At 50.3% G+C, this 26,001-nt stretch overlaps 1 protein-coding gene across 4 annotated transcripts in view; it reads left to right on the forward strand.

Moving 5' to 3' along the window:
• The window catches only part of LOC144128411 (sialin-like), a 69,112-nt gene extending 50,277 nt beyond the window's left edge, over positions 1 to 18,835 (forward strand). For 3 of the 4 annotated variants that reach the window (XM_077661789.1, XM_077661790.1, XM_077661788.1), the window contains 4 exons: positions 1,305 to 1,437; positions 2,084 to 2,242; positions 12,315 to 12,400; positions 14,145 to 18,835. In XM_077661789.1, the coding sequence (XP_077517915.1) occupies positions 1,305 to 1,437; positions 2,084 to 2,242; positions 12,315 to 12,400; positions 14,145 to 14,396 (630 nt within the window). In that variant the 3' untranslated portion in view covers positions 14,397 to 18,835. Of the gene's footprint in view, positions 1 to 1,304; positions 1,438 to 2,083; positions 2,243 to 9,764; positions 9,961 to 12,314; positions 12,401 to 14,144 lie in introns of those variants that run through there. The other variant, XM_077661791.1, reaches the window with a different exon arrangement.
• Positions 18,836 to 26,001: the final 7,166 nt, after the last annotated feature.

The following is a 26,001-nucleotide window of genomic DNA, read 5'->3' on the forward strand; positions in this document are numbered from 1 at the left end:
CCCACATTTCCACGGCACTACGGCTTTGTCACGAATTTTTTACAACCTGCGCGCGCCTGCATGCGGACGTGCAGTATTTGCATAGTGGAATACAAGTTTCTTAGGCTTAGGTCAGGGGGTTCGTAAAATACAAAACCTACATTGTTAGCCCATATTTGTTACCTCTGTAGTCAATTATAGAAAAAAAATGAATAGATGGCACTTTTGTCATGCTGCAGCTGTAGGCGACGCAAGGATAGATAAAAAGGAGGAGGGAAAGGCAGGGGTGTTAACCAGAAAGGGGTTCCGGTTGGCTACCCTGCACTGGGGAGGAGGGATTAGGGGACTAAAAGGAGGAAGAGAGAAGGGGAAAAAGGCATAACACACACAACGCTGTCACAATTTGTCACTCAATCCAGTCGCTCTCAAGTAGGCAAAGAGTGCGGCGCAAGGAATTGAAGCGTATACGTGTCGGACCAGCAAGCTTCTCGAGTTAGGCGCGCAGGCTGCTCTGTGAAGTCAGTTCCAGTTACGACTACAGATTAGTCAACCAGTGGTTTTTGTTTATAACGTTAATTCGCTCCACTTTTCCCATTACACTGTTCATAATGGGCAAGCTTGGGTTCTTCACCAGACAGCCGCAGCGCAGGAAGTCTTCTCGCGGTATGCTGTCTAAGAAAATGTTTTTGCACTGTCGGTAGAGATCCATCCGCAGCAATGCACATACCTAAAGCACTGCCAGCTAATTATGGTTTCACATACGCCTTAACTCATTGCCGGCGACTCATGGCGCATACATACCCTGCAATTATGGACGAAGGCATTTTTGAACCGGAAACTATTTATGAACGCAATTTTCATATAATACAAGATTTCACTGTAACAATCAGCATATCTGCAGATTATCCGACGGCAGTCATGAATTTTTTCTTCTATTAACGTTTTTGCTATCGTCAAAAGTGTTCCTCATTGGTTTTCTATGGGAGCCTTAAGTCTTCTATGCGACCGATGGAAACACTTTAAAAAGAATGATTTTGCTACATATCAGAAGAATGTACCATTACCTTCATTATTACCGTAAATGTATTTAACAGTTTTCCAATTTTTGAAGTTTTGGTTCAAAATTGTAGGACTTGGACTCAGCTAAATCACTTTGGAACCTCCCAAATAATTCGCACGCTGATGTGCACTATAGTTGCTTCTTGGCACTCCAAAGCCACAAGCTCGGAGCGCCGCGTTTCATTCGTGAATGATCGTACGCGTAGACTTCCTTGCACTGCACCTTCGCACAGTGCCCGGGGAAATCACGTGTGCGCTTTACGCAGAACGGCCTCTACTCCGCACTGCCGTACATCGGCGCCATCGTGTCCGGCGCCCTGTCCGGTATAGTGGCCGACCTTTTGCGAAGCCGGGCACTCATGACACCTACCCACATCCGGAAGCTCTTCAACGGTCTCGGTGGGTGCATTTCCTTCTACAGCCGCTGCTGTGTCCGGTACACTGCGTTCCGCCAATGAAAGACCTCTCGAGCAAGGTCACGCTAGGGCACAAAAGCAGGCACGGATAGCAATGGCAATGAGCACATCCACTTGCAGGTTTCGCGCCTTCTTTTCTTTTAGTTGAGGAGAGGGAACAGCGCCGTCATTTTTCTCGAGCTGACGCCTGGAGCAGTTCTTGTTAATAATAATAATAATAATAATAATAATAATAATTGGTTTTTGGGGAAAGGAAATGGCGCAGTATCTGTCTCATATATCGTTGGACACCTGAACCGCGCCGTAAGGGAAGGGATAAAGGAGGGAGTGAAAGAAGAAAGGAAACAGTTCTTGTTTCCGCTTCCACGTTCGCGGACAGAGTCGCACCTGTACAGCGCACACCTAACAGCAACTCCTGTGCCGGGGGTGCCACTCCGTTAACGCTGAATAGAAGTTTGTAATAGCTGCGAGTTATATTGAATGACAGAGAAAGTTCATTGGTTCTTACAGTTGTTTACCTGGTGCCTGACGTGACCAGCTCCCTGCTATAGTATGTGATGAACGGTCTGTTTACACTGTCACAAGTTGAACGGGTTGCAATAAGCACCAGCTTTCCCTCCTCGCACCAGCTCACCTGGTGCCCTCGGTGATGCTGATGATCGTGCCAGTGGTGGGCGGCTGCAACGGGCCCCTCAGCCTGGTGCTCTTCGTGGTGGCCGGAACCGTGCGCGGAGTCAGCGAGGCCGGATACATGGCCATCCCCGTCGACATGGCGCCAGACTATGCAGGCAAGACATTTAACTATGTGTCACCTACTTGAATGATACACTCTGTACGGGGCTACTGTTGCTTGTCATGAGCGTTGTTTTGAGCCTTTTGATCCAACGCTACGCTTGCGATTTCTATTTGTGAATGTGTGCACCGAAAGCGACGTGACATGAGCTGAGCGTGTTCACGGCAGCACACAGAGAGCGAAGCAGGGCTCGCACCTCACGCCGAGCGTCTTGCGACTAGTAATTAGATCAGAATTATGTCATTTGCTAAAGGTAACGGCTTCTCCTGGTGGCCACCACACTGTCATCATCAAAGACAAAATCTGTTGAGACGTCTCCGACTGCCAGCACGTTTCGTGTTTTTTATGCGTGAAGCGACACGTGTAATGAGGGTGCGAAGTCCAAGTAGTCCTGTTCGATGAAATCATTCTGTATTCGTAAGAATTATGTCGACAGCGATAGCAGGTTGTTCGAGTTTCACCAGACAATTAAATTAAATACCGTGCGACAAGCTTTAACAATCGAAATTCTAGTCAACCCAGCCGCTGTATATAGCCTTTGCCACCCTGCGGTAAAATGCACAAGAACAATCCGGTTGCGACAGCAGCTCCGCTGCTGTTAATGTGCAAGCAGTGTAAGAGCAGTCAAAAACTGCATTGTGTGCTAAGTCTTGTGCCTCGCATAGCACCACTCTTATCTGTAAGCTCCGGAGCGACATCAGCATAACCTACCAGTACTGCTGGCGTGTGTTAACGACTAGGCGTCCACCCCGTCGTGCCCTCTGCTGCGATCTTTCTAGAGGCAGCAGCAGCAGCGTCAGTGGGGCCGTCACTGATAAGGCAACAGCAGGTCCTAACCAAACACAAATCAAACAGGTGGCCCTCATATGCAGGACCTTCAGATATATTTTTTTCTTTCCTGAACCGGAAAGCACACAACGATATGGAGCAGGTACAGTTGCTAAAGGAAGGTCTAGCTTTGATTCAAGCACTATGAAACTGAATAATTGTTTTTTTGAGGGGAAAGGAAATGGCGCAGTATCTGTCTCACATTTAGGCGGACACCTGAACCGTGCCGTAAGGAAAGAGAAAAGGAGGGAGTGAAAGAAGAAAGGAAGGAGGTGCTGTAGTGGAGGGCTCCGGAAAAATTTCGACCACCTGGGGATCTTTAACGTGCACTGACATCGCACAGCACACGGGCGCCTTTTGCGTTTCGCCTGCGTCAAAACACGGCCACCGTGGTTGGGTTCGAACCCGGGTACTCCGGATCAGTAGCCGAGAGCGCTAACCACTGAGCCACCGCGGCGGGTCACTATGAAACACCCAAGCTGGGTTTTTCACTCCGACCCTGGCACATTTCGATTCAACAGCAAACGGCGCTCTGAGCTTGGAATGTTTTCTCCATTTTGTGTGGATGTTTGCGTTTTAACGCAACACGCTGAGCTTTAAGTACTATTTGCATGCTTTTGGGGATGGCCTCTCGGGTTTGTTACTTCCAAAGCCCTATTAACTCCGCGGCCAGCCAGAGGACACAGTGGACGCCATCAGGGGTCAAATCTTAGCTTCTCTGTGCCTTCAAAAAACCAATGGCACATGGCTTTGCAGCGATCGATGATTCTCTACTGCACACAGCATCTTTTGCTGCCACGTTTCTCAAGGCAGACGGAAAGAGAGTTGAGCGAAGCTCCAGTCCATTTCGCAGATCCGACTCTGACACTTGTCTCTTCAGGCGGCACTGTCCAGCTCGGAAGCAGGGCGCATATTGAACGAGCAAGCGCAGCAGTTTACGCCAGTGGAGTTGTTGTTGTTGCCTCTGAAGCGATGGCACATACCCACGGTGGGGTATTTGCCAGGGTTTGGTGCAGATCCAAACAGGAGAAAAATTCATCCAGATCTATCGCAAGCGACGGCTCATAAATAAAAATTCAGGAATCTGGGAAACCAAATAATGAATTTTGAGGAAATTGGAATGAAAACTGAGGAAACGAAGAGGTGAGGCTTAAACTAAATGAATTAAAATGTGCCCGTACTAAGGACACCACCCTCCCTTCCTCACCCTCTACCTGCTAAAATAAATATTTTCTACTACAATAAATATTTTCGTCGTTGAGTTCGAAGATGACGAAGAGCGGCAGAAAACGCTCCATGCCTTAAGAGTACGAAGAAGAAGAAGAACGCGCGTGAGCTCCCCGTGCTTCTCTCCACCGCGTGGGACGGGTGCGCGTTCGGGCCGCGAGACGCCGCCTCGAACGCCGACACATCACGGGCCGTGCCTCGAGGGTTCGCACTAGCGATTTCCAGCCGCGAAGCGCCGTCTCACAGAGCCGAGTTCCGACGAGACCCGCTGAAAACGATTCCCGAAGACTCCTGAGACGCTCACGCCAGCCCCCGCGTCCGCCGCCGCCGCCGCCTCCTCTCGTCTACGATGGACGAGTTCACGCCTTTCGAGACGCACTACGACACGCAGCAGCAGCAGCAGCAGCAGCAGCAGCAGCAGCAACAGCAGCCGAGCCACTCAATGGACGAGCCGATGAACGGGCAAGATTCGAGCGGTGCGGTCACCTCGACCGAAGGGGAGCTCAGCGTGTTCGAGGCACCGTCGAGCCAGTTCCCCGCTGATCTGCCACCGAGCAGCTTCTCTCTGGACGAGATCCTGGGCCCCGAAGCACCGACCAGGCCTCCGGCTGTGCCCCGGGAGGAGCCGGATACGATACGCAGGTAAGAGCACTGTTTGTTTCATTCTGGCGCACCGTTTGGCAAGAACTAGTAGAAGGTAGAGGGAGGAGGACTTTAATGGAGCATGAGAGGTTGAAAGTTCGTTATATGTGAGGTAGTGTAATAAGTTCGTATAGGTAGCATAAGTTGGTTCGTAGCCAGGTCGGCAGGGTGTCACCTGCCAGGTGGCAGTGAGGGGTCAGCTTAGGTGAATGCGGCGTATTTAACAACGACTAGGATGTCTGTCCATGGCAGTACTTTGCCGCTAGGCCAGAACATTAACTAATTGCCGGGCACTGCGCAGTTAGTAGTCTGTCACCCCTCGCGCGAAGGTTTAAAGTGTGACATCTATGTTGCGCCGACAAGGTATTGCTGCGTTCAGCTCTGAACGAGTTGAGATTTTTTGTGCTGTTTTCTATACTAGGGAGCGTTTCGGCTGCGTCCGTACAGGGTTAAATGCGTTGGCGCGTTGCTTTAGCACCTGAGAACTCGTTCCTCTCGATTTATATGCACCATCCGCACTCATCGCACGAACACAAACATGCTGAACGCATGGCCCTACAAAACTGCATAGATGTCTACGTCGAGAGTGCGCCGCAGACGCAACGCTGAAGACTCCAGAGGAGAACCGGCTATCGGTGGCCTTTAGTAGTAGGTAGGGTCTTCTGTAAATGCTAAGTAAAAGCGGCGTCAGGTGTAATAATAATAATAATTGGTTTTGGGGGAAAGGAAATGGCGCAGTATCTGTCTCATATATCTTTGGACACCTGAACCGCGCCGTAAGGGAAGGGATAAAGGAGGGAGTGAAAGAAGAAAGGAAGAATAGGTGCCGTAGTGGAGGGCTCCGGAATAATTTCGACCACCTGGGGATCTTTAACGTGCACTGACATCGCACAGCACACAGACGCCTTAGCGTTTTTCCTCCATAAAAACGCAGCCGCCGCGGTCGGGTTCGAACCCGGGAACTCCGGATCAGTAGTCGAGCGCCCTAACCACTGAGCCACCGCGGCGGGGCGACGGCTCAGTGTTTAGGGCGCCAGCAAAATCTGGTTTTCAGATAAACATTCACTGATGGGTAACCATGCGTTGAAGATAAGGTGGCTGTCAGCGCGTTCCACCGCCACTCTAGTCCTTACGTGCTAATGCGTAAAACATGTTCAGCCAACTCCTCCGGCCCGCCGCGGTTGCTCAGTGGTTAGGGCGCTCGGTTACTGATCCGGACTTCCTGGGTTCGAACCCGAACGAGGCGGCCGCGTTTCGATGGAGGCGAAACGCTTAGGCGCCCGTGTGCTGTGCGATGTCAGTGCACGTTAAAGATACCCAGGTGGTCGAAATTATTCCGGAGCCCTCCACTACGGCACCGCTTTCTCCCTTTATTCTTTCACTCCCTCCCTTATTCCTTCCCTTAGGGCGGCTTAGGTGTAGGCCAATATATGAAACAGATACTGCGCCATTTCCCCCCCCCCCCCCACTAAAAAAAGCAATTTTCAAACCAATTTTCAACTACTCCGACGGGGAGATTGCACACTCTCCTTTCAGTCAAAATGCTCAGAACCCTTCAGAATACCTGTAAGTTTCAGGTAGGGCATTACTGAGAACCCTGCACATTCTTTCGCAATGTTACCACGATGAATGCAAGTGCGTTAGATGTATCGTATTGTCACGTAGTAGTGATGCAGTCCAAGCACCGATGAAGACGGACGAAAGGGTCTTCTAAAAGAAAACTGTTTATTGGGCTGACTTGCACCCAAAATGGACTGAATCACTCTTCGGCGGCGAAGCGACAAGCGTGCTCGGCGGTCGTTGAACAGAATGCCCGCCGCTGTCGGCCGTGCTCAATTTAAAGCTGATAGCGAACATTCGAGATAAAGGGCGCAAAGTTACTAGAACATTCCGGAACAACGTAGAATCAGCTTTGCCTGGCTGCGATCAATCGAGATAAATCTAGTCGCGTCTTGCGTCGCAAACAAAGCGATAAAGTGGTGTCGCGGCAGATTTGAAAAACGAACAAACACTGCAAATATTCGCGGCAGTATGTAAGTGCAAACCCGACCGCAGCGGCCGCGTTTCGATGGAGGCGAAACGCAAAGACGCCCGTGTGCTGAGCGGTGCGAGTGCACGTGAAAGATCCCCAGATGGTGGAAATTATTGCAGCTATAGCTACACTACGCCAGCCACTTCGCGAGGTCAGCGTGGCGGCGCGCTTAGCCGTGGCAGCACCACTCCGCCAGCTGTGCGCATGCGCGTAATGATGTCATAGCCCGCAGATGGTGTGCGCGCCTCGCTGCTGCGCCGACGGTGGAGCAGACGCCGCCCGCCTCGTCAGTTGTGCGCATGCGCGGAGTGACGTCGAGCACGCAGCTGGTGTGCGCGCCTACATTACGCTAGCATTTCGAGCCTTCAGTGTGGCGGCGCGGCGCGCCGTCGAAACCGAGTGGGGGAGGAGTGTAGAGAGGAAGGGGAGGAAAGATAGAATCCACGTCCAGGGATGAAGATGAAGAAGGAACGCCCAGCGAAACGCAGCGGCGAAAGACTGGCTTTGCAATTCGACTGAGCGAATTCCACTCGGCCAGCTGTAGCTATCGCGTTACTCCAGGTTTAACCAGAGCTAAGTCACAGCCATTTTTCCGGAGCCTTCCACTACGGCACCTTTCTTCTCTCAGTCCCTCCTTTATCCCTTCCCTTACGGCGCGGTTCAAGTGTCCGCCGAGATGTGACAGATACTACGCCATTTCCTTTCCTCCCAAAAAAAACAATTTTCAGTTTTCAAGTGCGTGTAAGCTGGACTTTCACCAGCCAAAACAGGATGGATATACATCGAGTTGTTGATGATGATGATTTTTTATGGCGCAAAGGCATCTGAGGCCAAAGAGCGCCATGGCACAAGGTTGATTTCTTCTACTCAAGGGGAGGGGGGGGGGGGGGGGGTCAGAGACCCATTTCCCAAGCATTTCACCCTAAAGAAGCCGAGCACCAGGCACTCAGTGTCATGTATAGCGCCCCTTGCTGCTAGCTTCCAAGATTTGCTCGAAAATTGGTTTTGACGAAAGGAAAGGCTCGTCAAAGGCTGTCTCTCTTCTCTGTGGACACCTCAACCGCGCCGTCAGGGAACGTAGGAAGCAGTGAGTGCAAGAAGGAGGTGCCCCATAGTGGAGTACTCACGAATAAATAATATCGACCACCTGGGGGACCTTTAACATGCATCACGGAGGAAGGAATGAACTCATGAGAGGCGGTTACGTCACATTTTTCGAAGCCGGACGTGATGGCTCCCCCCCCCCCCCCTATACTTGATCGCCGTCGCAGAGAGCTTGCACATGCACAGCAGACAATGCAATAGACGATGCCGCGTGCCCAGCGTTACTATTGGCTGAGCCGTCGGTCAAAGACTCCCAGTAGTATACTTGCGAAAACGCGTCACTTCCGGCACATTTTTTGGCTCGCAGCTCGGACAGCGAGATTTATCATATGCAAGTGCATGTAAGCTGTAGTTTCACCAGTCAGTATAGGATGGATATGCATAGAGTTTTGTCATTCAGTGTCATGTATATCGTCCCTCGCTGCTAGCTTCCAAGATTCCTTGTTGTTAGTGGCTATTTATTAATAATATAACAATGGAATGAAAAGATGTTGCTAGCCGCCGCATCTTCCATCGGAACCTGAAGCACCTGAGCTGCGACTAGCGGGAATAAAAGGACAGGGAGAGAACAGCCAGAGGGAAAGAAAGGGGAAGCGATAGTGAGAAAGGGTAGGGGTAGGGGGTAATATACACTATGTACAAATAAATGGAAATGAATGCACGATGCCGCGCCGCGCATGATAAGAGCAATCAAGATTGGCGCTTAGATCGGTTTTCAGGAAAGGAAAGACTCAGCAAAGGCTGGCTGTCTTCTCTCTGGACACATTAACTGCGCCGCGAGGGAAAGGCGGTTCCTTCGTCCTACGTGTATTAACGATGCATAGCACAAGGACGCCTTTTGCGTTTCGCCTCACCCTGCCGTGGTGGCTCAGTGGTTAGGGCACTCGGCTGTTGATCCGGACCTCCCGGGCTCGAACCCGATCGCGGTGGCTGCGTTTTCATGGAGGCTAAGGCGCCCATGTGCTGTGCGATGTCAGTGCACGTTAAAGATCCCCAGGTGGTCGAAATTATTCCGGAGTCCTCCACTACGGCAACTCTTTCTTCCTTTTTCTTTCATTCCCCCTTTATCCCTTCCTTTACGGCGCGGTTCAGGTGTCCAACGATATATGAGACAGAAACTGCGCCATTTCCTTTCCCACAAAGCCAATTACTGAAGCGAAAAGCTTCACTACGGTAGTCAACACCGCGCTTCGCGCGCGCCGGCGTATGTCGGAGCACGAGTGACGTCACGCACGACGCACGTCGCCTGACCTTTCGTTTCTGTCTCTCTCGCTCCCTTGTCACTACTGCGCATGCGCCACTAGTAGCACCGAGCCATTGGTGTTCCGACGCTGCGCAGCGCCAAACCTTTCCTCGAAAATCCAACTTTCAGTTTTCCCTTCCTTCTTTCCCTCCCTCCTTTACCCCTTCCTTTACGGCGTGGTTCGGGTGTCCACCAAGATATGTGGTTTTGTTACTGCACCATTTCCTTTCCTCAAGAACCAAACAAAACAATTGAGCCGACGGCGTTCATAGAGTTCATTGGCGTTGACAGCTTTGCAAAGGCCGTTCATTTTCACGAAAGGAAAAGCGCACAACCGGCTCCGTGGGTCTCGCTTTTCGCTTTGTATATCCTGGATTAGCTGGGCTAATCCACATTATTTTTTATTATGCTTCGCCTCACGCCTCTCTCTTTGTGGTGCAGGTGGCGTGAGGAGAAGCAGCTCCTGCTGGAGGAGAAGGACGCCCTGGAGGAGGTGAAGAAAGAGGAGCTTCAGCTGAACGCGCAGCGCGAGCTGGCCGACTGGTACGCGCGCTACAACGAGTCCGTGGCCAAGTGCCGCGCCGCCAACCGGTCGAGCGTGATCGTCGACTGGGAGGGGGCCAGGGAGGGGCCCGCCGACCGCACGCCCGAGTGGGAGAACATCGCCCGCCTCTGCGACTTCAACGCCAAGGCGGCGCGAAACGCCAAGGACGTGTCCCGCATGCGGACCATCATCCTGCAGCTCAAGCAGCAGAGCCCGACGCGCCACGGGGCGCTGGGCGGAGTCGTCTCGCCGGCCATCTCCATGTAACAGGACGGACTCAGCAGCGGCCTCACACCTCCCAGGAGCACGACGGCTTGAGACAAGATTCTCGCAAGCGCGGCGCTTTAAAACGACCTTTTTTTTTGTTTCCTTTCAGCCGCTTTCAGTGACACTGGTGCGACGGTAGCTGTTTCTTGTTTTCTTTTCTTTTTTGTCATTCGCGCTTGGTCAAATAAAAAAGGGGGTCCGAAAGCGTCCGCTAAGAGGAGGGCTTCTGCGACTGGCACTGTTATCCAGGACCGCTGGAGCGCAGCGCACGGTGCAGCGATCCAAGGATTTCAAGCAGGAAATATTCAATGGCTCGCAAACTCGTCTTACAAATCAGTTTGATGAAACTGCTGCTCATTACTGTCAGTATATCATACCTTCTGCGGTAAGCAGCAATCGCGGTAACGCAGTTCTGTGGTGGAGCTTCCCCACGATGGGAGTCTTGCAACTACGTTACTGTGCCACAGAATCTCATCTTTCCCTGATGGTGGACGTCCACGGGGCGCGTTTATTGCAGCAGCAGTTTATGATTTTCGATTTGATAACTTCTATTCAGGCGAGGCGCCCAGCTTCTCCGACCTGCTTTGCGGAGGCTGTATGAAATAGAGCCCCTAAAAGGGGCCTCAAGAACTGCAGGGAGGTGCCTCGAACTGCAACGAAACACTGGCAATAAGAGCGCTGGTAACGCCATCCGAAAGCGTTGGCGAACCATACCATGAAAAGCGCGTTGCTCTACAGTGCTCCAGACGCTCCCTAAGTGTACGATGTGGTGTCCCACATACGCCGTGGCCTGTTTTACACGTCCTCCGATAGACGGATGTGAGGGCGAGCTGAGAGGAAAAGGCAACTCGCAGCACCAGCGCATTCGGCTTTCCCATGAATGGCAGTTTACCAATATCCCTCGAGAGAAAAAGTATGTAACAGCTGTATCTTACCAGCACTCGCCTATATGGCAGAAGCATGGAGGCGAACGAAAACGGTTCAACCTAAGGACAGCGCTGCAAGATTGTGGGAGGTGAAGGAAGCGGGCAGAGTGGGTGAGGGAACGCGGACTGATGACATCCTATTCGAAATGGACTTGGGCAGGGCATGTAATGCGAAGGCAAGATAACTGCTGGTCATTAAGGGTACCGTATTGGATTCCAGGCGAAAGCAAGCGTAGCAGGGTTCGACAAAGTTTGGTGGGCGGATGAGATTAGGAAATTTGCGAGGATAGGGTGACCGCAGCTGGCACGTACAGAACAGGGCTAATTGGGAAAATACGGGAGAGGCCTTTTTTCTGCAGTGGGCGTAGTCAGGCTGATGATGATCACTATTCTAGCAGAGGTGGCTTTTGCATATGCCACGCGACGCCGCAAAAATCAATGCAGCGCGCACATGCAGCACAGCTTTCGCGGGGTTTAGCGCATTATGAGATAAAGAGTAAACGGGGCTTAAATATTTAAACCTTACACACCTTTGCCATCTTTATAATTTTCTAGCAGTACGAGGCTTAAAGGGGAAAGCAATTGCCATGTGCGAGTGCATAATTCGCAGGTTAACGTAATCCGTCTGCCGCGCTTTTCCCTCCCCCCAGGCAAGCCGCGGGCCATCGTTCAGTAAGCGCTGGTTCTTTAAATACAAGTGAGGCATGATGGTAAGGAAATGACACATTATGATTAAGAAATAAGGCTTTACGTCACCGTCATGCTGTCATTCTGTGTGTCTCCAGAAGTCTGCTTGTAGCACACAGTGCTCTCGCGCCCGCAGTTACAGCTGAGATTAACGCCATCGTGCTGTGTATAGACTTGCTACCAATTAATTATCACGCTGCCACTGCTGCTCGCAGTCGTCACATCTCCGCGCGGAATAAATCCATTGCGTGGCCACGCCTGTGAATGATGTTATGTCCCTTACGACCATATTGCGTTCCGCGGAATGATTATTATTTTCGTACTCGAGGCATATCAAATTATGCCACACTTACCGCACAAATTATCTTCGCCGAAGAACAGATGCCTCACGGCTGCCGTTGTTGTTTGGCAACCTTTTGTGACGGAAGACAAAGTCCGCGGGCTGAGGTTGAAACTTTCTCGCCTTCTTCTAATCTTCGTTTGTGGGCGCACTGTTTGTTGTTTGCCACTGCTGATATGACACTGCTTACACCTTCCCTCTGTTCTTTTTCTTTTTCATTCTCTTAGGAACCATACTGGGGATCTGCGTCAGCATCGGCAACACGACGGGCATCTTGGTGCCTTACATCACCGGTGTCCTGACAGAAACTATGGTACGTCTCTCAGGCACACAACACTCAATGTTTACCCTCGTTACAACGAAGTCGAAGGGGCCCCGCAATTTCTTCGCTACAACCGTTGCTTCGTTATAGCGGTACGCGACATTTGTTTGCAACTAACGCATGCCGACGGGCTTGCCTGCCACTGTGTTTACCGAGGGCCACACAGGTGCCGTTTAGCGTGCCACTGATGTGCTTCAGGCGCACCGAACGCGCACCACGCGGTCGAATATTCGTGCACCAACCTAATATGACAGCAGTTCATCAGCGCCAGGAAACAGTCTTGAAGTAATAATGTTGTACAGTGCAAGCAGAGCGAAATTCAGAGGGCGCGCCGCGGCGATTTCGTCGCGAGTACCGGTCATGGTTGTCTTCGGCGCACAACTCATAAGCATGCTGCCCACAACACTTCACCGCATGGCAGGAGTGTCTTGTGGAGATTGCGTACGTCAGACTGAAGTCTTTGATGACGGCCGCCTCCTGATGAACGCAAACTGCTCTGCGCTTTTATTTTACACCGCCTGGCACTTTGAAAACAGCGAAACGTCGATACCGTCGGTCTCGCCAAGTGCACTGCCAAATGGTTCAACCATGAGGGCAACTTGCGAAAACGGAAACTAAACTGTGCCCTGGAATCAGAGAAGCAGAGTGCGCTCGCTGTAAATCGTGTGCACTGAGAAGAACTCCAATGATATTTGCGACTCTCTCGAGGCGTAGCATAGCGCAGCTGGCTGTGACGATGTATCAAATACATGGGTGTCTACGAGAGCTTTCAAGGGGAATGACTATTCCTTCGTTAAATCCATTATCTGGTTATAGCGAGATTAGACAATACTTCAAAAGGCAAACGTCCAAGAGGCCGAGTGCCGTTAAACTGACACCATGCAGTTTCTTATCTTCTTTCCATGCATTAGTTTTACCAAGGTCAATGCATGGCAGTAGCATGGTGTTACCCTTCAAGTTTTCGTAACTTTCCTTGAGCGTTTCACTGTCCTGAACTTAACGCAACTATTAACGCCCCTATAAACTTCGTGCAGAAACGAATGCCGCTGCAAATAAAACTCAGACAGACGCCCGCTTCTAACACCCCCAATCCCCAACCCCTTGAGTGATGGGAGACCTTGTTATTCAGACCCGCCCTATCGATTCAGCTCGCACTGACGGACAGGGTCCAGGAGCTGCTGGAAACATATGGGTCCCGTAAATAGGGAACCACTCCGTCTGGTGCCTGCGTGCACAAACGATTTATTTCGGGCTTAATAAATGTTGATTCATCATCAACATCCACTAAGCGTCGGGAGACTGCCCAGGCTGGATTCTGTGATTCCTGAGCCTTATAGCACGGGCGTCACGCTAACCTTTTAGGAACCCTCAAAGGCGTTCAGCGCTGGAGGTTTGCGCGTTTACGGACTCCATGTTGGTGAACATACAGGATCTGCTATTTGCTGCATCAAAGCGGAAAACTGTGTTAGGTTCGCTTGCCGACTTATACGGGTAAAACTCCTAGCTAGCCGCGGCGGCTATGCTTTGTTGGAAACGATATACTAAAACAGGCCTTTGCCGAGGTGCCAATGGGTGTAAATTAATGTAGGTTTCTGCTCCTCCGCTGTAGCGGCTGACGTACCTCATGGTGTAGATCTCACTCTTCAGTATCAATTTTATATTATTATTTGGTCGTTCTAAGAACAATACCTAGTGATTAAAACTGAACTCTTTCCCGTCATTGTCCATGTCGCAGAACACGCTGGAGCAGTGGAGCTACTCCTTCTACCTGGCCGGCATCGTGGGCCTGGTGACGGGCCTCTTCTTCCAACTGTTCGCCTCGGCCGAGGTGCAGAGCTGGGGTCTCGCCGAAACGTCGGCCAAGGTGTCGCCACTGTCCGCCAACGAGAAGACGGCGCTTAAGTGCGCGCCAGGTCCGCCGGGGTCGAGCAGCAATGGCGCGGTAGCGGCAGTCTGTGATGGGAAGGAAGCCAGGACTGAGCTATGATGCTAAGCAGGTCTCCGTGACTTCGTATGCCCAAAAGGTGTACCAGTGTGCATAGTGCCGACATCCTCCGTGTTTGGTCAACATCCCTCGAGTCTGGAACGAATGACGCTTGGGCGAAACACCGAGACTCTTGTACTTGTGTGCTAAACGGCTGGGGTGAAATGATTTTTGGGTAGGCCGAAACCAGTTCCCACCATTCGTCAACGACATCCACCGTGAAGTGATAACTGATCTGTGACATTAAGCAAATACTTTTTTTTAACGTGACGTTCTGTCGCACATAAAGGATGTATGAAAGCGCGGCCGGTTTGCTTACACGCATGGACATCGTGACCGCACAGTTGCGTTCATCGAATGAATTCGAGCATTTCTCATGGCCACCGGTTACCTGTGAACGGCAAACGTCCTCCTGCACGGCATCAGTAATCGACGATGCAGGTTCCAGGAGAACGTCCACTGTTTGACGTGTGTTCGTGCTGCCGCCTTCAGCATGACAACGTTTACGCAACATACCCCGAGAACGCCTGTCTTTGGGAGTCTCAAAGTGCCTCTCACACTACTTCCTCAACAGCGCATCATCTGTGACCATGTGAAGACCGTCGGTGTCAAGCACAAGTTTCGATGTCAACACAAGGACGTTGTTCGATGTACGAGCTTAGATGGTGTCATTGCGGAAAAGATGTGTGCGTGAATATAGGCGCTGCCGTATGCATGACTTAGGTGCCATATTAATATGGCTAAAGTGAAGTGCTGAACGCCTGGAACGCGGCGACAGGTACTGTGTGGTAGTCTCGAAGCTGGTTATCTCAGTTGGTGCAGCTGAAGCTAGGGGCGGGACATAGTTTCACGAACTCGCAACCTGTGCGAATGACCGTGGTGTCACGTGCCAGCAGGTTCTCGCGCCAACGGGGTTAAGCCCGCGAGTGCGCATGTCTGTGTGGCCGAGAGTCAGCAAAAAGAAGAAAAAGATCAAGTTGCCTTTTACAGCAATCAAAGCGTGTTCTTTTGCGCGCAAACGCACAAATATTTTGTGTTACAGAAAGGAAGCATTCGCACAAATCGTATGTACCGCGACAGTTGTATATGTATGCGACGTGCGTTGAAACTGTCGCTATACTGTGAGCGATTCTTCTAAAATACAGGAACAAATTATATGTGACAATGTTACAGTGATGTGTCTGTTTTTGTAGGTTTTCTTCTTCTTGACAATTTTGTTTTCTTTTCTATTTTTGGAAAGGCTGCAGTCTGACCTTTGCGGGACAAGGCAGATACAGCTCACGTGACACTGCATTCACCAAAAAATTAGAGGGGACACTTAAGTTTTCCCTTAAGGGTATGACACGATAGCGTACTGGGTTAATTCCCGTATATGCAGAACGTTATTCCCCGCTTCACATTCATAGATCGTTGAGACTCTCATACCCCTTCTGTCGCAGTGGTGCAGCGGTTAAGCGATGTGCCACCGCCGTGCGATGGGAGGTGCTCCCAGCGGTGAGCCTTGTGCGATTCAGGTTGCTCTTGCCAAGCAGCCAATCATTAACTATACTGCCACCTGCTACGGTGGGCAGTTTGCTCACTATCCAGTGGGCAGATTGCGATGACTCCGCAAGGTCACGTGACCTGGTTGGCCCATTTGCCTCCTAGGTTGCTCTGTGGGGACCACCTGCCAGAGTCATGCTCACGGTTTTTCGGTCACAACGTCGACGCCGAGTTTTCTGAGGAACGGTCCTTTAACGCTGTCGCGTTAAAATGAATTAGCAAAGGGATGTAAGTTTGAAAAGTGAGTTACACAGAAGCACTGTAGTATAGCCAACGCCGAAACTTCTTCGGCGTAAGCAAGCAGTGCTCTGTGTTCTGCAGAGAAGCAGAGATCGTCATTCACGATGACGCAAAGAACATCGGCTCTAGCGCGGTGGTATATGTAAACAGTACGGCCCGCATATCATGATTCACGTTTGCACCAAACAGCGATGAACGAATGTACCTGGCTGGTGTCTTGGTGGCTTAGTGAATAAAGGTGTTCGGCTGATGGGCTAAAGGTTGTGGTATCAAATCCTGGCCTCAGAGGCCGCATTTCAAAGGAGGTGAAAAGAAAAAAAAAACTGCGGATGATTTAGTATGCTATGTAAAATATGAATTAGGTGAGCTAGCACCTCGGTTTCGGTTCAGTTTTCAAGGTGGAGCCGACTTGAGACAAAGACCGGTGAAATCGGATCTAAGCTACGCCTAAGGTTAATGCCCATAAATGCGGAATTGCTCAGTCTCTACACTCATAGATCCCCGGGAGTCCTCATACCATTCCTGGAGCATGCAGTGGCGAGGCGGTTAAGCGCTGCACCACGGCAATGCGATGGCAGGGGATGCCTCTGGTCGGGCTTGTGAGGCCCAGATTGCTCCTCCCGAGAAACCTCACGGTCACAGAAAGAGGCTTCGGACAGACAAACGTCGATGAAATATGATACCGTGGGTTTTAGTGTTAGTGCACTGAAACGCAAATGCGCTATGGGATGTCAGTGCGCGCAAGAGCACCAGGTGGTCTAAATTCACCCCAAGCCATTCCTCTAGGGCGTCTCTCATAGCCCACGTGAAGCTTCCGTATGTTAAACCTATAGCATAACACGCTATGAGATACATGAATGGGCGTCTAACGCAAGCTTTAGCCTCGATGTTTTTTTTTTTTATAACGGCACATCGCGCACTGGTTGCTTTGCAACCACATTAGTGGCTGTGAACAAAAGTGCGAGGTGATGTTTCACCTTTCTTGAATCATTCTTCTAAAGAGACAAAGCAATAAAACCTATACGCACTAATCTCGACTTCCTGCACTGTGTTAACCATATTCGACGTATCTCAATTGCCATAATTGTTTTGCAGTCAGGTACAGGTAACAGGAAACGTATCGACATCACTTAATCTTATGAGGCATTTACAATTATCCCAGGAATACAAACAGTGTCAGCAATAAACAATATAAACTCAACATCATCATCAGCCTGGCCACGCCCACTGCAGGGCATAGGCCTCTTCCATCTCTCTCCAATTAACCCTGTCCTGTGCCAGCTGCGGCCACCGTATCCGCGCAAACTTCTTAATCTCATCCGCAAAAGACTTTCTGCCGCCACATGCTAGCTTGCCTCCACGTTTCTTCCCCATAGGTGAGTACTGGTAAGATACAGCTGTTGTATACTTCTCTCTTGAGGGATATTGGTAAACTGCTATTCATGATCTGAGATAATCTGCCATTTGCGCTCCACCCCATTCTTATTCTTTTCCCCTCTCATGATCTGGATCAACGGTCACTACCTTCCCTAAGTAAACATAATCCTTAACCACTTCCAGCACCTCGCTACCAATTGTGAACTGCTGTTCCCTTGCAAGAGTGTTGGACATTGTTTTGGTTTTCAGCATGTTAATTATTAGACCTACAGCTCTGTTCTGCTTACCTAATTCATTATGCTTTGCAGTTCATCTCCTGAGTGACTTCACAGCACACGTAACAACGTGACTGCCAACAGACGTGCTCACACGTACGCAGTCGTAAGTGTCTCGGGCGACATTTTTCTAGTCACGTCCTCACCGGTGTCAGCCCTTAACCAAGGGCCATGTCTTACAACAATTGTTGTCCGCTTAATTACTTTCCCTGCTTGCCATTGGCCGCTCGCGCGTTTGATATCGGAGAGGGTGCCTGATTGTGTTAGTCCTATCAGCTTTAACGCAACACGTGGTAGATATAAATGAGCAGGAAACAGATGATGAATGGGGAAATTAAAGCAATAAAATACGAGCCCAGATTTTTGTGAACGCTGTTTTTTTTTTTTTGCGAGGGCGTAAAAGATGAGTGAATGCAAAGGAAAAGCGCAGGTCATAAATCAGACTAAATCAGACTCTTGGCGTAAGCAGCCCACTCAATCGCATCCTGACGATTTAAAAAAAAAGTTTTTTGAACCAGATTTGGAGCAATCCGTGCGGTATTAAACGAAAGACACAATGAAACCGGATATGAGACAAAAGAAAACCGAAAGCAGCAACTGAGGTCAACTAGTCCGCTAAGAACTACTGGTAGGACCAAAAGGTCGCCAGCAAAGCTGTGTATTGAGCGGAACGCTAGCAGCAACATCCAGCAAAAACAAAGGCGGAAGTCTCGAGTGCCATATCCCAGCCTTCTATTTTTTTCCCCTTGCCGTTCCGTACCTTCGAAAGCACTCTGTGTGATGAGGTCTTATAGAATCACTGGTTCATCGATTCGTTGAAGATGTATCCGTTCCATTTTAAATTATACTTATGAAGTTTTTTGGGGGGTTCAAGGAAACGTTAAGGCTCTTTTCGATGATCACATGTTAGCCGGGTGCGCTGTTTTCAACAATTTGATCTAAAAGCTTCGTGACACGTATACCCTTTTTACACTGACAGAAAAATGCTAATAAAAGAAGAATCAAATGTATCTCTTTCACATCATTTGTATTTCCTTCTCGGGTTTGGTGTGCGTTCTAAAACTGGCGGATCTGAAAGTGAGAGCAACTCTTCAAAAACATTTCTGGACGCGTCCGTGGCGTGCATATTTCACTCTGTGGCTTTTGTTCGACGTGCACGACATACGTGGTGTTCCTAAAAGTGCGTGTGTTGCAGAAGTTATTCGTAAATGACTTGGAGCGTTGGTAAGACTGCAATATGTTTTTCCTTCCTCGTTGAACGCTTTGCCCAGCCGTTTAGCTTCTTCCTACCAGGACTCCTTGAGTTATCTTCTATTTCTCTGCGTTACCGCAATGGTGGCTGCTGCTACGGTGTTATTGTTCATTGGCGCGACTTTAGACCAATGCGTATGTTGCCCGAAGCCAAGACCGGTCGTTAACTTGCTGATCCCCAAAAGCACGGAGGTCATGGTCGTGTCCATGAAGCCATACTGGAACGAACGAGACAACACCTGGGCACGATACTTGCGCAGCGAGTTGTCGTGGACTATGAATGCGCCTGCATTTTCTCGTCACTTGCTAAAAAGTAAGGAGCTGCGGAAACAATTCGTCGCTGTTGTTCCAAGTTATCCGGAAAACATTAGCGACTTTATGAAAGTCGTCGAATCCAACACAGTGCTTTTTCGCGACGTGCACTGGCTACTCATGCAGGAATACGATGCTTTTGTTTCCGGGGACATGCTCTATGAGGACATCATGTCTTTCGCGAAAGTATCCGTCATTCGGGTCTGCAAGCTGAACGAGAATGCGGCAGCCTTGAATCTGACGAGTTTCGTTAAGAACACATCGCTTGTGAACGAAGACACTGCCTATCAGAACTTTCCACTAAGCCCGGTACCCCAGAAGCATCTTTCGGGACAGTCACCGAAAGAAGGCACTGCCTATCAGAACCTTATACTAAGCCCGGTACCCCAGAAGCATCTTTCGGGGAAGTCACTGAAAGTTGGCTGTGTGAAACCATTGTTGTACGAGAAGATGCCTGACTTCTGCGAAAGACGGCAACATAAATTTCTCATCAAACTTCTACAGCTAAAAAACGTATCTTTGTCATTTAAGCAATTTGACTCTTTCAAACAGGGCTGCCAGTGGTTGCTACGTAGTCAGTTGGACGTGCTCCTTGTGCACATGGCGCTCAGTCTAGATTGTTCGCTGGTATTCGCTCACGCAGCAGTTTGGTCCGACACATTCTACTCGAGAGCGAACGGAACCCAAATGATATCCTTCTTCGAGATCCTGTCCAGTTCCGCTCCGGGCGTCGCACTCACTGCGACCACCGTAGTCCTATGCGCTGCTCTACTGGCTGCCATGAACAGCGGCTGCACTCTGGAGAGCTTCTTGAGAGGCGTCATCGTCGAAGAGACGTTCCTCGTCGCCATCTTGTTCGCCCAGTGTTCCCCAGTACCCCGCCATCGCAAACACGCTGGCAGCCGCCGGATGATGTACCTGTTCCTGCTTCTGGCCATCCTCCCGCTGTCTGTGTATTTCCGCAGCGAACTGACCTCGTGGATCACAGTGCCCCGTCCGGCCAATCCCGTGGACACCCTGGACGAGCTGGAACGCGCTCTAGATTCCGGATCCGTGGTACCCTGTGTGGGTCGGGAGACGTCGCAAGCTGCCGCAGTGTCCGGATCTGTCAAGAGGTCGAGTTCCATCATGAGAAAGCTTCAGGCCGCTTACAAACGCCATGGTGGGGAGAAATCTCTGCGCTCGCCATCCACTCGCCACTGCCTTCGCTGCACCCGCCGAAGTGACCGGGTCTGCTTCACGCTCCTGCAGCCGCCCTGCGTGGTCAGAGAGGAGAGCCCCGAGGCGCTGCCTTTCCGGGAGCACCTGAACACCGCCTTGTCTGCGGTGCCCCTTCGCCACCGTCTGCCGCTGGTGCCGGCGTTGAGAGACCTCCTGCTGAGGGTGAGCGAGGGCTCACTGGAAACGGAGGCCGGGCCGGATTGCAAGTACAGGCAGCCGCCCGCGCCAGCGGCGCACCCCGTCGAGCTGCTGTCGTTCTTCAAGCAGTATACGATTCTGCTGGGATTCACTGTAATTGTGTTCCTTATTGAATGCCTGATCGGCCGATACACCAAGCCTCACTGACGGATTTAGCAGTGTCCGTGTCCTTTCAAGTAACCGTAGTGATCTTTTTGTCAATAATCAAGCACACAGATTTAAGAAGCGATCCCTCCGAGCGGTGATGGTGGATATCCGCGGTGAGGTACCGTTTCGCTGCCTTGTTCACAATGAAAGAGGTCTGCGTGACATGAGTTGCACTAATTTGTTGCAGCAATTCTCTCCCCCCCCCCCCCTGCATGATATGATTTAACTCAGAAAAGTGTCATTGCAAGAGATACACCCTGCTCGATCCCCCAACAAATAGTCTCCCATATATAACACTGTATGCGTGTTTTTTCTACTTTCGTTTCGCTTGTGTACGGAGGGACAGTAGCCCCCGCCACCCGCCACCAACAGTGAACACCCGCCACCGACAGTGAAGACCAGCTTCTCTCGTACCGAAAGAGACCATTCGTGAAAGCAACCAGTGGTTCGCGTTCGTTTTATGTGAACATTGGCATTGTCGACACGCTCATTGGTCGAAAGTCGCAGGCGATCACACACCCATCTCGACTTGCAAGTGCGACTGAGATCTTATCGCCACCCTGTGTGAAGCCGCCGCCCCATCCAAGAAAGCAGTCGCCTTCAGACCGCACCGAAGAGCGGACTCATCCGTTTCAAATAAACATCTCCTTTTTTGTGATCAAAGGCCTCGTTTTAAGTCACTGCGGACATAACAGTTCGCTGCTTCATTAGTTAGTTATCCAAAATGAGGAAAACTCGCCAGGTTAAAGAAAAAAACTCACTGCGGAATATCACCCTCCGGTTTATTTCGCATTGTTCTTCGCATTCAGCCGCCCTCTTGGTTGTTTAAGGAGGACATTTTAGATGCGAACTTTCACATACTAGTGCAAAATCACCCATACGCTCACCAACGCCGACCAAGAATCTTGTCACCGCACGTACTATCTTGTTCCGTTGCCTAACAGCCCACGTTACTACCCGAGGTACCCGAGTTACTCGGGTAAGCTCGGAGGAGCTTCGCGCCAGCGGCGCGAGAGGTTTCTCTGGAAGAGCGACATGGGCCGCACAATTCCTACCCGTGGCTGTGACAGGAACAGCCACCTGACAGTGCAGTGGCGCATTGATTAACCGCTTCGCCACTGTGCTGGGTGTGGTATGAGGACTCGCCACCGCCTCTGGATGCTGAGTAAAGAAGGACCAATTCGGCATATATAGACATTAACACACTAAAGCTATCCCGTCATACCCTTAAGGTGGAGCTTAAGTGGCCCCAATAATTGCCGGATGAACACCTGTTCCCGCACGTCTGCTCGGTTTAACTACGTTAAACCCCAAACAATTTTTTAGCTTCTCAGAAGAAGGACGATTTAGCCTATCTAGATGTAGAACTAAGCTTTAATGCTTTGATGCGCTTGTTAGTTCGTTCGTTGGTAGGACGCTAAAAGAATAAATAAATTAGTTATCGCAAACAATTGAGGCATTGCTGGTGCGCGGAAAGTGGAGGCAAGACTATGCGGTTTTCACGTCGCACGAACATGTTCTGAATAGCCCGGCCCCTTCTAGGAATAGTGGATGGCGAGAGCGCCTACTATCAATAACAGGCCTCCAAGAAGAGAAAAAATAAAGACATTTAAATGAACACATCCTGGGAGTGCGATTCTAAAGTGAAACATTCGCTATTAAATCTGGCAACACCTGTGTGCTCCATACAGCTTGTTTGCGCATAGCATCGACAGCTGTCGCCGTCCCAGCAGGGAAACTTTTTTCCAATGGTGAGCACTCGGTTAGCGTTCGACGACTTCATCCGAAATGACGCCGTTACTGCGCTAAAGGTACAGGCCAGCGACAACAGATCAAATCTTGTGGGCACGTGTGACGTAAGGGTTTTAATATTTCAGTCTAGAAGTTATTAAAAGTGCTGCTGATCCATTTTCTAAGACGGCTAGGCTGAAGCCCCTTCCTTACTACTCTTAAATAGGGGACAACTGTCTTGGCTTTGCGGTCACTGCCACTACAGGACGTCGCACGACGGGCACAGCTCACTGCAGCACCTCTCATCTTCACTTTCTCCCTATTTTTCTGTTTTCCTCATTCCCTCTCCCCCCGCGTGGACAAGCAGACCGGAGACTTATATTCCGGCGAACCTCTTCACCTTTCTACACGTTCAGGATGACTCCCTCTTTCTTTATCGACACGGCCGACCAAGATTAAAAAATGAAAACTAGGTGGTTCGTATTTTCAACGCAATGGAATATCATAGCATGGAATATCACGCAACATCTCCTGACAATGAGACTGCAGAAATCGATGATGAAATTGGCAATGGTTTAACTCTCGTTAAACATGGAGTGACGCGGTAGCTACAACTGGCCGAGTGGAACTTTGTCACGTGACCAAGCACGTGACCAACCACGTGACAGCGTGGCGGCGCAGCCACAGAGTGGCGGCGCCGTCATTGCCACGGCGCCGCCACGGTGAAGGCTCGAAATGCTACCGTAATATATCCAGTAATATATCTATCGCTACAATAAAGTGACGGCGGCATATTCATTTTTACAGGAGCGATTTGTTCACAGTAGGTGGCAAAATAGCAATGCAGGACCTTCGTTCTCTAATGAGGCACATCAGGAAAGAACTGGTCCACAAGAACGCGGTTCGCTTCTGATGCATAAGCATAACAGTTCGCGTATGCGTTGTGCTCTGCCTGGAGGTCTACTGATCTGTATTGCCGATCGTAGTGCTGGAACATGCACACTGCTTGCAAGGTTCGTATCCCGCATACCTTCTTGCGAAGCAATTCTGTACAAAGGCGTTTTTCAACGCGGAATAGTTTATGAACGGAATTTTGTTTTGTAAATTTTAAGATTTTGCTATAACAAATGATATGTCCACAGATCTCCCCTCGGCGGGCTTCCATCGTTTTTGCTATTTATGTTTTTGCTATCCTCAAAAACGTCCCCATTGGTTTTCAATGGGACTCTTCTCGATGCAAGCGAGAGAAAAAAGAAATAAATATTTTGCTACGCATCGGAAGATTGGGCCATTACCTTCACTATAATAATAATAGCACATAACAATATCCCAATATGCAAAATTTGTGTCCAAGAATGTAGGACATTGTCCGGTGTTTTTTTGTACCGTCGTAATAATATCCTGTATCTGACCGGTACTCAATAGGGCATAAGCGTGGAGGCTAACGAAAAGGGCACAGACTAGGTTAAGGACCACGCAGCCAGCTATCGAAAGAAAAATTATAGTTGTAACCTGGTAAGCTGTAAGATGGCAGAGTGGGTGAGGGAACAAACGCAGGTTAATGACATTAGTCGAAACCAGGGGGAAGAAATGGGCTTGGGCAGGGCATGTAATGCGAAGGCAATATAACCGCTGGTCCTTAAGGGGAGTGGGGTAGATGCCGAAAGTAGGCAAGTGTAGGGGGGGGGGGCGGTAAGAGGTTAGTTGGGCAGATGAGATTAAGAAGACTGAGGGGTTACGGTGGCAGCAGCTGGCCAAGGGCAGGCTTAATTGGAGAGACATGGAAGGGGCCTTTGCCCTTCAGTGGGCGTAGTCAGGCTGATGATGATGAATGGTCTCCTGCCGGCCATGACATCTCAGTGCGAGTGCTCTGCACTGCCCAAAAAATATTCATAAACGATTACTGCTTATAGAGCAACGCGATTCTTAGCGGCTCCTGGCATGATCCTATTGACAATGCGCATGAGGTTGTAATACGAGTGGTTATAATGCCTTTAGAACAGGTTACTTTTCAGTGTAATGGCAACTTATATATTACATGTCTTTTACGAGGTCGTGCTCATGGGGACCAAGTCCATACACATTTGTCGTGAGGTAGAAACCGACCCCGTGGGCAAAACGAGACACAGCATTAATGGCCCCTTTATGGCGATTGTGAATTTTGTATGCAAGCCGTAGAATCAGCAACGGCCACTTAACAGTAATGACGTGTAGTAGTAGTAGTAGTAGTAGTAGTAGTAGTAGTAGTAGTAGTAGTAGTAGTAGTAGTAGTGTCCAAGGCGTGTCCAAGGAACGACAATACTTTGGTGGTTGTGGAGACTGGTGCGAAGTACGCAGCCACGATGACAAATCCACTGTGCATCTGCGCTGCGAATAGCCGGTGCCATGGCGCACAACCAGAACTGCCACACTGCCAGATGCAGTGCAGCGTCCGAGAGGCGTTCGAGAGGCGTTCGAGAGCGTTCGACAGGTATAAGCGTCCTCGCTCTGACGAAGCCACAGGGAGCTAATTTGCGCCTTCGTAGGGGTTACTGGGGCTTATAAGGGAACTAAAGGTGCAGCAGCAGCATCAACGTGGCTGGACAATTGGACAATGAAGCCACTTCAAAGCTAATCCCGCCTGTACATTTACACCACTACCGCCCGCGGGCGAAAGGGGCAGACATTTATAAAACGAATACGAGGCTCACGCCCACCCTATTCTCCTGGTATCCAAAATTCGCATCCTGTGCCTTGTCTCTCACTCCCACGGCGCGCATGGCAACGCCATCCAAACTCTCCAGACCGAAGCCCAGCAAGCCACCCGTTTCATTCGGCGCGTGCCGAACCGGCGCGCGGGTCTGCGAGAGCGGAACACTCTCTGCCTCACCCAAGCCTACATCACGAGCCGCACGGCGTACTCATTCCCCTACCTGCCCCTAGAGCAGAAGCTGGTGGTGGTGGAAACATGTATTGCGAAATACAGAGGGGGGCAAACCTCCTAACATGGCACGAGGCAACCCTTAGGGGGCTGCCCTTCCAGGACAAAGGACAGCCCTTGGAGTGCTATCCGCTTCAGGGCGTCGGTAATTATCCTGTGCTGGTCAGCAGCAGCGGAGCTGGCCAGGAGAGTATCCCAGTATGACTCCGCTGTGGTTGGAGATGGAGGGTGTGGGAAGGTAGGACATGTGAGGAGGACATGAGGAAAGTCTCCCGGTTTTCCGCAGAGCTTACAAGAAGAAAGGAATCGATCGGGGTAGCGGGCGCGAAGGAGAATAGGGTAGGGAGCAGTAAGGGTCTGGAGTCGGCGCGAGTGGGAGGAATGGGTTAAGGTT

Source organism: Amblyomma americanum, chromosome 4, assembly GCF_052857255.1.
Source record: "Amblyomma americanum isolate KBUSLIRL-KWMA chromosome 4, ASM5285725v1, whole genome shotgun sequence".
NCBI classification, from domain to species: domain Eukaryota; kingdom Metazoa; phylum Arthropoda; class Arachnida; order Ixodida; family Ixodidae; genus Amblyomma; species Amblyomma americanum.